A 16,943-nucleotide genomic window follows, 5' to 3' on the forward strand; every position below is an offset into this window, starting at 1 on the left:
AACCATTCGGGAAATATTCTATAGGCTATTGTTGGGTAAATAAGACAAAGTATAAATCTGATAGTACCATTAATCCTTATAAGTTACAATTAGTTGCCAAAAGCTATACTCTAACAAGAATGACTGGTTTTCTTGAGACTTTCTCACCGGTAGCTAAATTAGTGACTGCAAAAATGTTGCTTGCTTTAACTGCAATCGTAAGTAGTACGCAACCCAATCGAATGTTAGTAGTGCCTTCTTAAATAGTAATTTTAACGAAGAGGTTTATACAAATTTGCTATTCTGAGTATTGTAGTTAAGGGGGTCATCAAATGTCGTATTTATCTGTAAATTACATACGCTCATTTGTAGACTCAAACTGGCATTAAAATAGTGAAATTCCAAGTTTGCTCAATCATTATTCAAATTGAGTTTTCGGATTATTCTCTTTTCATTAGAGGCTCGGTTTTTGGTCTATGTAGATGACATTATTATAGTCGAACAAATAATTGTTCATCAATTTTTTAAAATGTGCATTACATACTCATTTTAAGGTATGAGGCTTCAAAAAAATATGTAGACAGCTGCCTTAATACCTCGCAGTTGGAAATGCTTCTAATTTATCGCTCTTATTCACTCTTCCAACAATACAAACTTCACCTTAAATGAATAAATTTTTAATTAAAAAAATTTAATTTTTATTTCTGAAGGTAAATAAAAATATAAACTGCAAATAATTTATATTTGTAGAAATTAAATTAAATTTCAAAATCCGTATCTTTATTAAATTTTATTTTATATATACAAATAAAATTAATTCTTTATTTGTTCTGAAATAACATTGAACATCAATTGCAGACATTTATAAGCAACAGTAGGAAGATTATATATCCAAAATGGTGATGAGACCAGTTCTACAGCAGAATGTACAGTATATATGAACACAAAAAGACACCAATTACCCCATTGGTTTTTTTTTTCTTCTTTGTTTTTTCTTCAAAAGTGAAAGTTGAACCCTTTCTTCCTAATATCTAGGACTAGAGCTCATGACAAATAACTCAGCCAACAGAAAAGTGGGGAGCAAGTGAAATTGGAGCTCAGCTCCAAAAGCCCTACTGAATTCGTAATTAGTATCATAAACTCTGCTTAATATCGATTGAAAAGCCTGAGAAGTCGTATATGCAAGAAAATGTTTGGAGTTATTAGCTGAGGATATGTTTCTCATAAAGAGCCAATATGTCTTTCTTCTTAGGACGATTCAGTTCCAGCAATTCAGCACCAAAACCATGTCTTATAAGCTCCTCCCGTAATTTTGCCACTGTAAATTTCAAATAAGTTTGTGGTTGGCTCTTGCCTTTCTTTTGCTTGGAAACAGAATCTGAGTCTCCTGCCACTGTGCATTCATGCAGAGTCATACTGTGCTTTTGTTTCTTTGTTACTCTGACCACTTCATCAATATCCGTATCTTGGACAGAATCAACACCTGTGCCAGGAGCTTCTGACATCGAGCGCTTTCCAAAAGAGAGGTTTTCATGCTCAGGGACCACCTCAATTTCATTTAGGAAGTCAGAAACTGAATCCTGCCGGAGCAGATTTGTTTCTTCTTGTAATGATTCTACTTCCAAATAATACACTTCATGTTGACTAGTTACACCTGCATTTTCAGTGCATTTTGACTCTAGGACACTTTCGCGGATTTGAAATGCATTCACCTGTTGCTCGTTTTTCATCTTCAACATATCTATCTCTTCTTCTCTCTCTTTGACTCTTGCTTCTAGTAAAGCAATCTTGACTGTGGCATCCTGGTTTGCCAACTGGTACTTCTCAACTTCACCTTCCAAGTCCATCTTCTGCTTCTCCAAAGATTCAATATATTTTTGTCCTCTTTCGATTTCAAAATGTTTCTCCAGTGCCAGCTGCTGCACCTCTCCCTTCTGATTTTCGGCAGCTAATGGTTCTGCCTGTATTAAATTGACAAGATCATTTACCATCTTAACTTCTTCCACAGTTCTACATTCTTCACTTGCTTCTTCAATATTTTTTAGCTCAGCGATATATTTATGCTCTTGTTGGGATTTTCCTTGCTGCATCTTCACGACTTCTCTCTCCATTGATTCAGCAGTAGATTTTACATCCCGGTACTTCTCTTCCAACGCTCTGATTTGAAGCTTCAACTCACTAGACTCGAAGTTACAGCTATTTATCTTTGATTGAGCACCCTGCATGAAGATAAGAGAGTGGAAAAAGTAATCACAGAAAGGTTGAACAAACTGCCACTAGGACTCAAATGAGGAACAAGGCAGGTAGGCTAAGGTTGAGATATTAGTATTCAAATCCTGAGCAGTGAAAAGAGAAGAATGCGACAATGTAAAACACTTAGAGCCTCAAAGAGAGAGCAACCAAGTCATTAAGATGGTGAATCCAGGTATTTTCTTTTCCGGCCCAAGCTTCTCCTACTCGTGTGAAGATCAGTTGAATGATGGATATCAAGGAAGCTTACCTCTAACTCCAGTCGCAAAGCAGTTAACTGTTCCTCAGCACATTCAAGCTTTGATACTTTATCTTTGATTTCTGCATCCTGGCGTATTAATGATCAAGGACAAGCGAAGCACAACTTTTTCAAGCATCAGAATAGTAAAACATGCGAGTATGATACATGTAATAAATATCCAGATATGCAAAGCAAAAAAGAAGAGGACGAGAGAGTACAATTTCAACACCTTTTCCTCCAAACTGCGAGAGAAGTCTGCCCTAAGGGCATCTTCTCTAAACTGTGCCTGCTTAGCACTTTCCTGAACTGAAGCTACCTTCTCCACTGCAGCTTTAGTTTCTCTAACAGCATTCTCATACTTGATTTTCCACTCATTTGCTTCCTTCAAAGCAGACCGTGCTGCTTCATTGGCGGTAGCTTCTGCTTTAGCTGCATGATTCCAGGACTTGAAAACTGAGATTTCTTCACTGGCACTGATATTTTCGTTGTTTCTGCTAGTTATCAATTCTTCAAATTTCCTTTTCCATTCCAAGGATTCCTGTTTTGCTGAATCTATTGTTTCCATCAAAGAGGAACACCTTTCATCGAATAAGCTGCACTTGTTCTCCAAACTATTAATACGGCTCTTATAATGATCAGAAAGCTTCTTCAAGTCATCAATTGCATACTCATAATGCTGTTGATATTCAGATTTTAACTTATCACTTGCTTCCAATTGCTTATTAAGCATGTCTATCTTATCTTCAATAGTACGGCATTTCAATATGAGATCTCTCTTCTCCGGTGAAGAAGATTCATCTATCTGCTTCTTAGCATGGGGGAGTATGATGTCCTGTAAACTGGAATCAACAACTTTTGATGTAAGTTTATACATGAGAGAATTATTCCACCAAAGCCTATAAAGACAAGATGACCAGAGATTTACAGAAAACACGAGTATTTAACCTGTCCTAACTCCTAACAAGGATGACAGGCCAGATTTAAGAACCTTAGTATGGAGTTTATAAAAATACAATAAAAGTTGAAACAAACCTCTTCCGTAGAAAGTATGACAATTGCTGCCATTTTGCTGGACCATAAAATGATGCTTCGTACTCTGCTACGAGATTATCAAGAACCTGTTCAACGTACTATGAGGTTAGTTAATCCATAAAGAATGTTTATACTACTAATATTCCTACTGCCTATTACATCTAAGGAGAAAGAACCTATCTAGTAGATGATAAATACAGGTTCACCTATATAGCAAATTTATTTGGTTATTGCTAATCAAATGATAATTTTCTCATGAAAAAAGAAATACTATTCATAAAAGATAAACTATGGACACGCAATTAGCCAAACTAAAACCATAAAATGCCAATTCTGTGGAGTGGATGACTTAGTAGGACAATCATAAAAATATCAAGATACCCAGCTAGATGCTAAAATAACATCAAAAGGATGATATGGTGGTATTTCATCTCGAACAATTAAATTCTATGTCAGAACACTGCTCAGGAACAGTGACTCTTAAGAAATTGAATTTATGTAGTGGCAGGCTCAGTCAGATAAAATCGCACAATCTGTTAGAAAGAAACAAATTAGAAGCTCCCAGGTTCATCCCCCACTACCATGCATTTAAATGTTCAAACAAACTTCGTCCAGGGTCAAGTTCATCAATAATCAGGAAATATTGGGAATGGCTATAAAAAAATCAGTGAAACAAAACATTCATTAGTAACTTAAATGGAATATAAATAAATCTGATCAACTAAAAGAAAAAAAAATGTCAACCTAAAATACGAAAAAACATTTATAATAAATCCAATCATTTAAAAGAAGAAAATGTCAACCTAAATTATGAACACATTTACCCTGACAACTTCCTTGATCTTTGTGCCAGGAACTTGGCAAGCAGCTCGCAATTTTTTCTCCATGCTTTCTACAGCAGTGTAACATCTCAAATCTGCCGCCATAAATGCAGTTTGTTTATAGTCCTACATCAATAGCTTAATAAAATCAATAGAATTAAACTGACATGCCACCTGGGATCTTTAAGGATGTCTGCGATAATTATGATATGAACTAGCTTGCAAACCATATACTAGACCTTTACCGCAAAGGAAAAATAAGTAGCACCACCCAGGATCCATAAAAGAAACAGAAGAAAAACATTCAGGGTATAGTTGGTTGATTTCCCCTCTTATTTTCAGATGAAAGTTCTATTATCGAAGAGCGGAAAAAAAATATATAAGTAGAATAAGACATTCTCCTTGAAAAATCAACAAAATAATGAGATAATGCACAAATAGTTGATCCCCTATGAGCTGTATATAATAACTTCCCGATTTCGATTGACCAGTGAGAGACTTATGTTAGGATATGGTCGTGTGCTTTTACCCACAAGGTTGCTAATCTCATATAGGGAGGTGGTAGGGTCATAAATCTGACGGTTGCTTATGAGCCACATACACCATTGTTCTGGCTACTTGCCCCATCTTAAAAAGCATATTTCAGTATACACAAAACAAGCACATTCATTTGGGTAAAGAAAAAGGATGTCACTGCTAGAGTTGCTACTACAAGATGTAGTTATGGGGCAATGAACATAATTCCTTGTACAAATTCTCGAATGCTTTAGTGTTTTTTTATCTTTATCTATCTTGGATAACCTTAAGAGTTTGTTAACAGAAAACCATACAATTTCTCGAGTAACAAAGTACTCAAACATTTAATAGAATTCCATAATAATCTTCCATCGACAGCAATGAAATTTATTACATTAGAGAAAAGCAGTTATGGTAGCCCAAATATTTCATTGCATTAGCTCCACAGTGCATAATCAATTCAATGCAAACCAAACTGGTGGAGCTGGTTTCCATGAGGCAGATAGTTAACAAAGAAATACTCAGAAGTATCACAATCCAGCACCCAGTTTCCGCTAAATAATGTACATTTTACTTGCTTGAAAATCGTTGGTAAAATTTACATTTAGAATGAGAAGGCAAAAGAGAGCAGGAGCATGGTGTTGTAGTAAAAGCTATGCGCATGATCTCTTCAGCTTAATAAAAAATTAAAAAGAATTTGGTCTCTGAAAACATAATAACATCAGTTCATTTTCTCTTCCATTTAATAGAAAAAGTAATTGTCAACAAATAAACAAAACAACACTAGTTCATGGTCTTTTCAGCTTAATTAAAAAACTAATTATCAAAAGAATTTTTCCTTCGAGAATGCATAACACCAGAAAAGTTGAAACACAAATAATGCCATAAACTCATCTAACTATCCCTACAATCAACAAAGTAGAAATATCAATGTATTATCTTGCAAAACAGGAATCAAGACACCAAATCAATTAGCTCTTGAGTACAGGCCTCGTTCCAGGTAGAAAACTTTGACAGCTCACAGAATGTATGCCACTTTCTAAAAGCCTAGTATCCATGTAAAGTTGTATCCCAGCTTGAAGAAACATATCAAGGTAATATTGCATGTAAAAAAATGCATGTATGGTTTGAGTCGTAACCTCAAATGCCTTTTGTAAGAAATTCTGGAGAAGAACTTCATATTTCTGCCTTGTTGAACCAGATCCAACAGCACTTGCATTAAATGCACTAAGTGATTTCTGAACTGCCTCTTCATGTGCTTCTTTTAAGAAAACCTAGCAATTGCATTAATGAGAAAGGAAAGGAACAACAGTACTCGAAATCCTGATTTCAGTCAGTAAAGTCACACCTTTTGTACGAATTGCACTTACTTCTTGTGGAGGCTTTGTGCGGTCAAAAGCAGACACATATATTGCAGTCGCTCTGTCAAGGGCTCTTTGACATTCTGATTCTTCTATGCTCTGCAGAGAAATACATGTAGGTTCTTAGAACTGTAGCTCTTGACTAGAGAGAAGCAGGCACAGGCCACCACTCATCAACAAGAGGAATCGAAATGGGAATTTTTTTAAAAAGAAAATGATCCATTATAATCCATATTTTCAATTGTACTTTTTCTACATGGTTCTCTCTTTACGACCAGGTCATAGGTTGAGATATGAGAAATGTATGATTTAGGAGACTCGTTAGGAGAACGATCTCTAGAATTGGGGTACCTACAACCTTTTTTTAATTAGTTACTCTTTGGTGATCTTATTCACATAAACTGTTTACATACAGGTAAGTCATAGCATAAGCTTTCCCTTTTAACAGATGCTACTAAATTTTTGTGATTAGTATACTCTTAATAATGCTAAATACCATAAATTATCAAATGCCCAATTTTAAGTATCCTTAGTTGATCATGTGTCAGTTCACATAAATAATTCCTATTTTACCTATTTTCAAACTCCTACTAAATACCCTTCTTTTCCTAATTTAACTCAAACTAACACTTTAGCAGATTTCCTCTCTTCTGCATGAGGCCCGCACCTGAACTTCCACTTCTTTTCCTTCTGCTTTCTTCATTTGCTTTGCTGATTATTGGGGCATAACATTACTCCCCATTCGAAATGGTGATTGTGTGTCATGGTACTATTTCATTGATAAAAACAGAACCTCTAACTGCATCTGAGGGCAAAGCAATTCCAGCTTGTTGAAGTTCCACCAACTAAAGATGGACACTTGGTTGCCCAGCATGGGGCTGAATCTAATTCTGACTGGTGCTGCTGCTCATCACTTCCATTGTCATTGGAAAAATCTTGATAGGATGTTATGAGATTGTTGAGGTATGCTCCCTCCAGGCACAGCCTGATGTCGGGTTTGGAACCTGAAAGCTCCCTGTACGGTAGGTAAACCCATTCACTCAGCTCCTTTGCTTTTCCTTGAATGATAGAAAGAATTTTTCTCCTTTCTGCACAATTATTCCTATGCTCCAGGTACACGTGCAGGAACCCCTTCAAAATTGCTGCTGAAATACCTTGAAACCGCCCATAGCCTCCCAGCACTCTGATAGTAATCTAACAAGATCCTGTATTCAGGATTAGGTTACGGGTTGAGATATGTGGAACTTATGGTTCAGGGCTCGTATAAGAGAACCTAACAATCTCTAAAATTAAGATACACTACAATCTGTTTTTTATTTAATTATTCTTTGACTGATCTTATTCATGAATATTTACATATTTAGGGTAATCTAATAAAGAAGATGGGAAATTTTTTTTCATCCCATCATTTTGAAGAAGATAGTGAAAAAAAATTTCATTTACTCCTACTGATACCACATACTATGAATACCCAATTCCTAATTTGAAGAATCCTTAGTTGATTCAGTTTGCTGCTTAATATAAAACAGTCCGTATCTACCTATTCCCAAACTCCTTTTTTCAACTAAAAAGTATATTATGATCATTACTTAACAAGCACCAATGACGAACCACCCATGTATAAAATTATTTAAAAAGTTAGTATGTTCATAAAATTCCTAAAATCCTCTAACGAATGAATAGGGTCCTATAACCAATGATCCCAAATACTTGAGTCATCTGTCCTTAATTCTACCAAAAACTTCGTCCACCCCCTCAAAAGCTCTATTGTTTCTCTCTTTCCAAACCACCTAAAAAATAATAGAAGGAATGAGATCCACAATTTTCCTCCCCTTATCAAATTCCTCTCAAACTCAAATCCCATCTCTAACCAAACCAGCAATGACTAAGCTAATCCCCAATTACCCGTAAACCATATTCTATTAACTTATACACAACAGGACACCAAATGGAATATGATTACAAGATTCCATTTCTCTCTAACATAGATAGCATCCATTCACCAAAATTCTTACTCTTCTCATAAGTTTGTCAATGGTCAATATGCACTCTCATTTCGTCTCCCATGCAAAAAAAAAAAAAAAAAAAAAATTCTTGGAAGAGCATTCATCCTTAACATCTGCTTAAATGGAAACGTTTGTTCTGTAGCTCCATTTCTTGCCAAGTGATTGTAGTAGGATTTCCTGTGAAATCTCCTTTATCCTTAAGTTCCCATATAAGTTGATTATTGTATTCGTTAAGGTTGATGAGCGAAGGTAAATTAAGGGGTGCCTCATATTCATTGACTTCTTAGTTATTAAGATTTCTTGTCACATTCACATCCCACTCCCTAATGCCTCAAACAACTCTGCTTGCCTCCTCAACAGTGATATTCTTACACCACGCTATCATATAAATTTGCGGGAATTGATCTTTAAGAGTTCCCTCTCCCACCCAAGCATCCGAGCAGAACATAATGTTGTTCCCTCTTTCTTCCCCAACTAATGCATTCCTGAAATCTTTGACTACCCATGCTGATTCTCCTCCACAACCCCACACCATGTAGTTTATTCGTCACTCTTGTAAACCATCCACTATCCATAGTCCCAAATTTAACCTCAATCACTCTTCACCACAGCATGCTGTTCTCCTTCATGAATCTCCATAATCATTTCCCTTATAGAGCAAAATTCACCTCTACAAAGGATCTCAACCCCAGACCTCTGTGGCATTGGCTTTTTATCTCTCCCCACTTCACCAAATGTACTTCCTATCCTCCAAATCTCCCCAGAGGAACCCACATTGAATGGACTCTAATTTCTTAGCCACTTTAATTGGGATTGTCATAAGAAATATGTAGTATATAGGTAGGTTAACCAATGTGCTCCTAATAAGAGTCAGCCTTCCACCCTTAAATAAAAACTCCTCTTTCATCCCACTAATCTTCATTCAAACTTTTTAATTATTGAATCACAGGTCATCTCATCTTTATAATTTAATCCTAATGGCAGCCCCACAAATTTAATAGGTAATTATACCATTTTGCAATCCAACTCACTTGCCAATCTTGTTTCATCTCTTCTGTCACCCAGTATGACAATCTCTGACTTGATCAAGTTGATATTAAGCCCCGACACTGCTTGGAAGCACATCATAACACATATGAGGTTGAGCATTGCCTTCTCATCCACTTCACAGAAACTGAATTGTCATCAGAGAAGAATTGGTGAGTTATCTCTCCACATGGTCGTTTCCCCCAACTTTCACTCCTCTAAATAGCTCCAACTCCCTTGCTTTTACAACAACCTATTTGGAGCTTTCATCACAACGAACAGTAGAGGTGAGAGTGGATCACCTTGTCTCAGCCATCTTGATGCTTAGAAGAAAGATAGTGGACCCTCGTTCACCATAACTGCAAATGATGTGATGGTAATGTAGAACTTAATCCATTTCCTCCACTTGTTCCAAACCTCATTCTTTTCAGCATAAAATCCACAAAGTCTCAATTTACATATCATAAACATTCTCCATATGTAGCTTGCAAAAGAACCCACTCCCGCTTTTTGTATAAGAAATCGTCCGCTACTTCATTTGTCACCAGAACAACATCCAATATTTGTCTATCCTCCACGAAAGCATGTTGACATTCCCTGATTACTTTTTCCAACACCTTGGACATTCTCCTGACTAAAACTGTAGAAATGAGATTATATATGCACCCAACCGAACTGAAACAAAAAACTCCTATGCTAAATATCCTCTTTTTCCTAATTGAACTTAAACAAAAAACACAAAAGGAGATCAGCCCAGATTTCCTTTCTCCTGTATGGGGCTCGTACCTGCATTGCCACTTCTTTCATTCTTCTGCTTTCTTCTTTTTCCTTTGCTGATTATTGGGATATAACATTTTTGTTTGAAAAAAAAGCAAGTAGATATGTGAGGATAAAATTGATGATTTATAAACGAAAACTATTTAAATTCTTTCCTTTCCTCCCTTTCTCTCGCAATATGGGAAGTTGTTGCGAACTTTAAAAACCAATTACTTTAAGGACAAGGGTGAAATGTTAACTATATTTCTTTACCTTATCAATTCTTATTTTTTAACCAAACAAAGAAAGGATGATTTCTTTCCTCTATGTTCCTTTCTTTTCCCCACATCTTACTCAACTTAAACATAGTATTAATTGAATGAGAAAACAATAATAGCATAAAAAAGTAAGGTTGTTTGAATCACTAAAGAAGAAAGTCAGTAAACCAATAATGATTAGCTTCTAATTTTAAGTTATGAACCATCTATTAACATTAACAAATGCTATACTCAATCTGAGGCTTGCCTCAGAGGTCATATTTTCCCAATTTGACCGGATGAAGTCCAAATCCTGGGTTCTAACCCAGTTTACCAGATCTCTACTTAGCTAAGAACAATCAAAACCTTGTCCTCTACTCCTAAGATTACTTCAAGATTCAATCAATGACTAATAAAAACCCGTTAAACAATAGATTCACTATTCTTCAAGCTACAGCATTGGGGACTACGAGAAACAAATAAGCAGAAGAGGAAATAACTAAATCAACATGTACAGCTAAAAATACATCAAACAGGGAATTTATTCATAATGACTAAGTTAGAGACTATGTGATCAGCCACTCTTCAAAAATAACTACAATGATGAGTGCATGCAATTTACTTGGCAAAGGGCGACTGGAAGAGCATGGGTCTAGGCTATTTATATAAGACGCCAAAGAAAAAGAAAGATACAGCAGAATGAGAAGAGACCTGCAAATCTAGGACAGTCACCCACCTGCCAGGAGGATGATATTGTAGGCACAGCATCACTATTAAGAGCATCCAGAAACAATTTTGTGATACCAGCAAGGATCGGTCCTGTCATAATTGTACTATCTACTTGTTTGGGTTTGCTTCTCTCAAAAACAAATTTTGTAAAGGCGTCAAGCCCAGACCGAAATTCTGGCCTCAATTTTTCCAACTAGTCATAAAATATACAGGTAGCTTCATTAATAAAAGAAGAGATATGATAGAAGAGGTCATATAACCTGTAGTTAGCTGAATTCTCAAACAATTACCGGAATTTGATCCAAATGTTGCAGCTCAGTTTCGCTGTTTAGAGGGCGGACAAGGGTGAAACACTCTCGATCAGGAAAAAGAGCTTGAATAGATTCACGTATCTGTTTAATACTTTGAAGAAGTCAGAGATTTGCTTTGGTGTAAAAACAAGACTCAGAGAGACAACTAGACAGCCCTTCTAATTAAATATAGCAACTTAAGACAATAACCGACTGCATCCATCAACAAGTTCAAAGGGCAATTAGTACCTTATTTTTGGCTACTATGTCTTTTCCACCACCTGGAACTGGCCTCAATGCCAATTCTAGATAATCATGGGGTGTCAGTTTTGCATTATCCTCCACCAAGTCTAAGTAGAAATCCTGAAAGTGAATAACTCAAAAGAGTCAAATATGAAACTAACTCATATAAAAATTGGCTGTCATGGAAACATCAAAATGGAAGAACATATTTTTTTCTGAAAAAAAAAATGATAAAAATCACCCTTAATAGCCAAACAAATATGGGGGAAAATTGTCCAAGCTCAGACACTGTATTCCCTCCTCCAGATGCTCTTATACGAATATGCTTAGACATTTCAGTTACAAGAGAGAGACGATCAAGTGCTGCTTCATCAATACCACCCATCTGAAGATAAGACAAGTGGTTGGTGAGAATAAGCAGAATAGCAGGGAATTGGGAGTGTATGCATTATACTTATTAAAATAACCAACGAAAGGAGTTTCAATAACTAAAATAAAACGTGACTTTAAAGCAAACGACCACCTGTAGTAAATTGGAACTGCTAAATGACAAGTAGTGATTACTTACCTGATTATAGATAAACATGCTTGACAAGAGGATGGCTAGAGAGAATATCTGTATGCTGTATGTTCCCTATCGAGAGAAACAGTCAGAACACTTAAACCAGATAAGAATTATGATGAAATTTCTCTTTGATGGGCTTCTGATGAAGGAGGATGAGAAAATTGTAATAAAATTTCATTTGAACAAAGTGAAAGGTGAATTATCTTCTCTTTGTATATTTTGCAATCATCTTTTCCCTTTCACCTTTCTTATGAAAGGCTAGCCTCGGTCTTTCAATTCATTTAACAGCATTTTACAATATGATAAGAGGTGCTAGGACAAGATACCTAGAACTTTATACTGCCCAAGTATTTCCAGACAGAAACCTTTAGATTCAATGACTTAGAGAGCCAAACTAACTCCTCAATTAACAATATAGAACTCTTCCCATACCCTCCAGTGGCTCTCAAAGAATCAAAAAAATCAAACGAGATAGCTACGAATAATTTTTTCAACATTTCCAATATTGTTACAATTTAGAGTTCACTTTTCTTTTTTTAAAAAATTACAAATAAGAAAAGACAAGAAAAATGCAGAGACAAGAAAAATGCAGACTAACCGTTTGATCATACGCATCAATTCCTTCACTATCCAATAGTAGAAGGTTGTAATCAGCTCCCCTAGAATCCTTTATCTTCAATGGAGCACTCCACATCCAAAGCCCTTTAGTGCAAGAGCGATGGGTTGAGGCAACTTTAAATCCATTGTTCCTACCCAGAAGCTGCAGAAAAGTTTCAGTCAATTTATGTTCAAGCTTTCATTTCCAAGTTATATATTCCTTGATAGATACATCAGAAGCATATACAAAGTTATCCGAGAACATAGTAGTTGATCACCATCATCTTACCTATTGGCAGCATGCTGAAATATCACTTCAGATCTTAAACCTCACAAAATAGAATTGTCCATGCTTAAGTAAACAAATGATTGCATCTAAAAGAGGGTCTGACAGTTCATAATCGAAATCATTTACTTCAAGGCCCGGTCTGCTCCTTTCATGGCTTCGTGCTTTAGCGAAAAGATATGAAGCATGTAGTAAATTTTCATAGAGACCATGTCCATTGTAAGTTGCACATGTTTCATTATGTTTTGAATTAACATGCAATTAACTGTCTCCACACCTAAAATTGATCTTCCGTCCATCAATATAAATCTTCCACTGGATTAATACTTCCAAACATGTTCAAACTACGTAGGTATATAATTTCCCGTCCTTCAGTACCAATTTTTATTTTATCAAAGTAAATTATTAGAAATCACACTTTTAGCATTTTAGTTGGTCCAGTTACCCTATTGATTATTCAAAATTCGTCACCCAATATAGTCTATGCATACAAGAAGACTGATTTCCACCCTCTCAATGCTGTTTGCTGCAGAAAACCATAGAGCTAAATTAACACATGTTGACCATGCTCTTAGGACATTTTGATTTTCTCATTTCCATTAAACAGAAGAAAACATGTGCTCTAAAGCACATAATCAACCCCCTCACACTCCCCAGTTCCCCCATCCCCAACAAAAAAATCCGCCATTCTGTTTTTCATTTTTTGGCACAAATATAGAATGCGGCAGACGATTATAAACCTAAAAAAAAATGATTAATCTTTTCAATGGGGGTTTTAGGAAGAGGAACAATAACAGCAGCTTTTAAGCTTAAAACTGAAGTGCATTTCAAAATCTCAAGGCCAAGAATGAAGAACAGCACAAGAAATAAAAGTTAGCACAAGCACGAAGAAGAAATAAAGCCCAATTTTTTGGTGCATTTTTTCTTTCCCTTTTACGCGGTTGTTCTTCCCATAGCAACGATCAACCCAATACGAAGTGATGGCACAATCCGCAATATCAACAAAAAAAAGAGCAGTATGACGTAGAATACCACATAGTTTGGCAGGTAAAGTGCTAAAAAACCTGATTCAATATGAAGCTCTTGCCTTGACGAGACCTTCCACAGACAGAGACGACGCCAATGGGACCCTTTACTTGGTGCAGGGCATCAATAGCTTCTGGGTCCGTCTTGAACTTTCCACATTCATCGGTATACACCAGCCGTATAGGTCTCCCTGAATTCTCCTCTTTTGAAGAACATGAAGAAGATCCTACATCAACCCACTTTTGCATCGTCATCTTCTTGCTCTTTTCACTTCTGATTGCTCCGGCTTTGGAGTTGCTTAAAACTTCCGTCTGTATTGTCACATGGAGAGATTTTGAGATGAAAAGAGAAATTGAAATTTTTGATTCGCTCTTAAACTCTTTCTAATGGTAAAATGTTTTTGACCCTTGATTCATGAAAATTTTCTTTGCTTTCTTCCTAAAATCTTTGAGGTTTAAATATCACAAACAGTAAAGATTTTAACATCACTCATTTGTTTGTGACTTCTTTGTATACTTAAGGTGTTCATTCTACCCTGAACTTCTAAAATATTAACAGTATTTTTATCATTACGTAGCTTTATTTTATAAATAAATTAAATTTAAATAATAAAAAAAACTTTTAGATTCAAAAAAGAAAAGCAATGTAAAGAATAATTTTTTTTAACTAATAAATTATTATAACATCTAGAGTTTTCAATGATAACTTATATAAATTAAAAAAAAAATGCAAGAAAAAATTACATGTAATTAACTTAAAATTTAATGATAATTACAGCTAAAGCTATCATCATTATAAGATGTCTCAACTCTATAATTGATTACATTATATTGTATTGAAAAATTAATTTTACATTACAACCGAAAATTATTTGATAAAATTAGAGTTTAAAGTGAAGTCAAATTTTGAACTTCCAATTTGTAAGTAGAGTTTTTGGTATTTTGTGATTGATACTGATAATAATTGCAATATCCCAAATGTAATACCCGAAAATAATTTGTAATATTTAAAATTAATATATAAAATTTAATTTTTAATTTTATAAATTATTATTTAATATAAATTATGAAAAAATAGGTGAAAAATAAAATTGAAAATAATTTTGAGAGAAATTAGTGAAAATTTAGATTTTATGAGTATTTTTGAAAAAAAAATCGAAAACTGATGGTCAAAATATAATTTAAAAAAAATGTGTCACGTTGGACGCCCAGCCAGTAGCCCTTGCGAACTGAAGTGCACTGCGTGGCAAGACACGCTAGTGCGGTTCCACGCAGGAGGCCACGCTGGTGATCCGCTTGTCTGTGATTGGACAGTTCGGATTTGTTTTCGTGCGTACGAACGGTCCGGATGCGTTATCTTCTCAGTGCGATCGGACGGTCGCGATTAAACGCGATGAACGGTTCAGATTCATTATCTCTTTAAACGCGATCGTACGGTATAGATCAAATCGCGATAAATAGTTCAGATTCATTTTCTATTTAAACGTGATTGGACGGTCCAGATCAAACACGATGGACGACCTAGATTAAAAGAAAATAGATATAACGACGTCAGAGAAGAAGAACCAGTCGTCGGGAAGGGAGCCGACCGCTGAGTCGGAGCCACCTCCGACCGCCAAAAGAGGTAAAAAAAATTTCTATTTGCTCAAAATTCAATTTTGAACACCCTAATGGCGAAATCGGAGCAAAAAAATCGGCGGATAAGACAGAAACCGCTGGTAAAGCCCAGTGGCGCCGCCGCAGGAAAAATAAAAAACTGCATCCAATGAGGTCCTTCTCGATTCCTATTTCATATAATTTTTTCACCATTATAATCACCATTCCTTTCTCTACATGTTGATTGAAGTAAAATACATAATTGCGAAGGTAAATAGGCAGAGCCGCCGCATCGAAAAACTCCACTGCCGGTAAGTTTCGATTTTTTGACTTTTTTGGACCAACCAAAGTCACTTAATGTATTTTCTCGCATGGATGGATATAAAATAGGCCGAAATAGGCTGAAAATGGCCAACCTGAGACAAACTGCCTCTGCGAGCGGCAATGCTATCGTCAGAGCACAACGTCAAAATTTTGAAATTGGCCAAAAAGGGTTTCTAATATCGATTTTGGATTTTTTAAGATATTTCTAGGTATTTGAAGTATTTTTTAATTCTCGAAAGAAAATTGATGGAACTCAGGGATCGCCAGTGGGCGTAGCTGGAAGTTTAACATTTTAAACACCGATTCGAATAAGAATCTCTTACCTTATTTCCTGTTATGGAATTGAAGTTTAATTATAAATAATGTGGTCTTTTGTATAAATTAAAAAATATCCATAATTAATTACAAGTTACTAATTGAGTTAGAACTTGTTATTTATTACTGTTTGTCATGTTTAATTGATTAATTAATTTTACAGTTTGAATGCATGATAATACACTGAAATTGGTATGATAACTCAATTGTGTTTTCTTAGTACATGTATTATTTGTTTTACATGATTTATAGTTAAAATTGAAAAACTGGAATTAAAGATAAACGGAAAATTGTTTGATTAAGGGAAATGATGAATGGTAGCCTTACTGGATATCTTGGGAGATGGTGGACGGACTGGGTACATAGGAAACTCTACCGTGAGTGTTGCCTCATACCGAACGGGATATTGAGGATTGGTAATTTGGCGCTCATACCGGACGATGTATTGAAGGATGATATTTTTTGACGCTCATATTGAACGAGATATGGGGACGACATGTTAATTGAAAATATTGAAAAAGGGTTCACGCATAATGGGGACATCCCTATGGACCTCCATAGATACCAGTAAGCTGATAAATGAGAAAGTTGTTATTCCTACTGATGGAATATAAAATTATGATATTATTTATGTTATTGACTCTATAGGTCGGTTTTGAAAATCTCGCTACGGTAAGCATGTGGTAAATAATTTTATTTATGATAAAAAATTTTTACTTAAATTAAGA

General features: G+C 35.5%; 1 protein-coding gene across 2 annotated transcripts; it reads right to left on the reverse strand.

The window, feature by feature from the left end:
* Positions 1–820: 820 nt before the first annotated feature.
* LOC110811935 (uncharacterized) lies at positions 821–14,491 on the reverse strand. Of its 2 annotated transcripts, none has more exons than XM_088215489.1 (14): positions 14,020–14,491; positions 12,671–12,832; positions 12,076–12,141; positions 11,749–11,892; positions 11,514–11,627; positions 11,265–11,366; positions 10,982–11,167; positions 6,210–6,299; positions 5,979–6,113; positions 4,327–4,449; positions 3,503–3,588; positions 2,700–3,309; positions 2,480–2,557; positions 821–2,198 (listed from the first exon to the last, which is right to left on the reverse strand). In XM_088215489.1, exons 1-14 carry the CDS (start codon positions 14,233–14,235, stop codon positions 1,182–1,184), a joined length of 3,129 nt encoding a protein of 1,042 aa, XP_088071615.1. In that variant the 5' UTR covers positions 14,236–14,491; the 3' UTR covers positions 821–1,181. The 2 variants fall into 2 exon arrangements, with proteins under 2 accessions (XP_088071615.1, XP_088071616.1); XM_088215490.1 differs by having other exon boundaries at positions 14,043–14,184.
* Positions 14,492–16,943: the final 2,452 nt, after the last annotated feature.

Source organism: Carica papaya, chromosome 3 (assembly GCF_054855325.1).
Source record: "Carica papaya isolate Zhongbai chromosome 3, ASM5485532v1, whole genome shotgun sequence".
NCBI lineage: Eukaryota > Viridiplantae > Streptophyta > Magnoliopsida > Brassicales > Caricaceae > Carica > Carica papaya.

Coding starts and splice junctions, on each gene's coding strand:
- LOC110811935 (XM_088215489.1), bottom strand. CDS start 14,235: ATGACGATGCAAAAGTGGGTTGATGTAGGATCTTCTTCATGTTCTTCA. Junction 11,367..11,513: donor ACATAGTAGCCAAAAATAAG/GTACTAATTGCC, acceptor AGTATTAAACAG/ATACGTGAATCTATTCAAGC. Junction 2,558..2,699: donor CTCGCAGTTTGGAGGAAAAG/GTGTTGAAATTG, acceptor TTAATACGCCAG/GATGCAGAAATCAAAGATAA.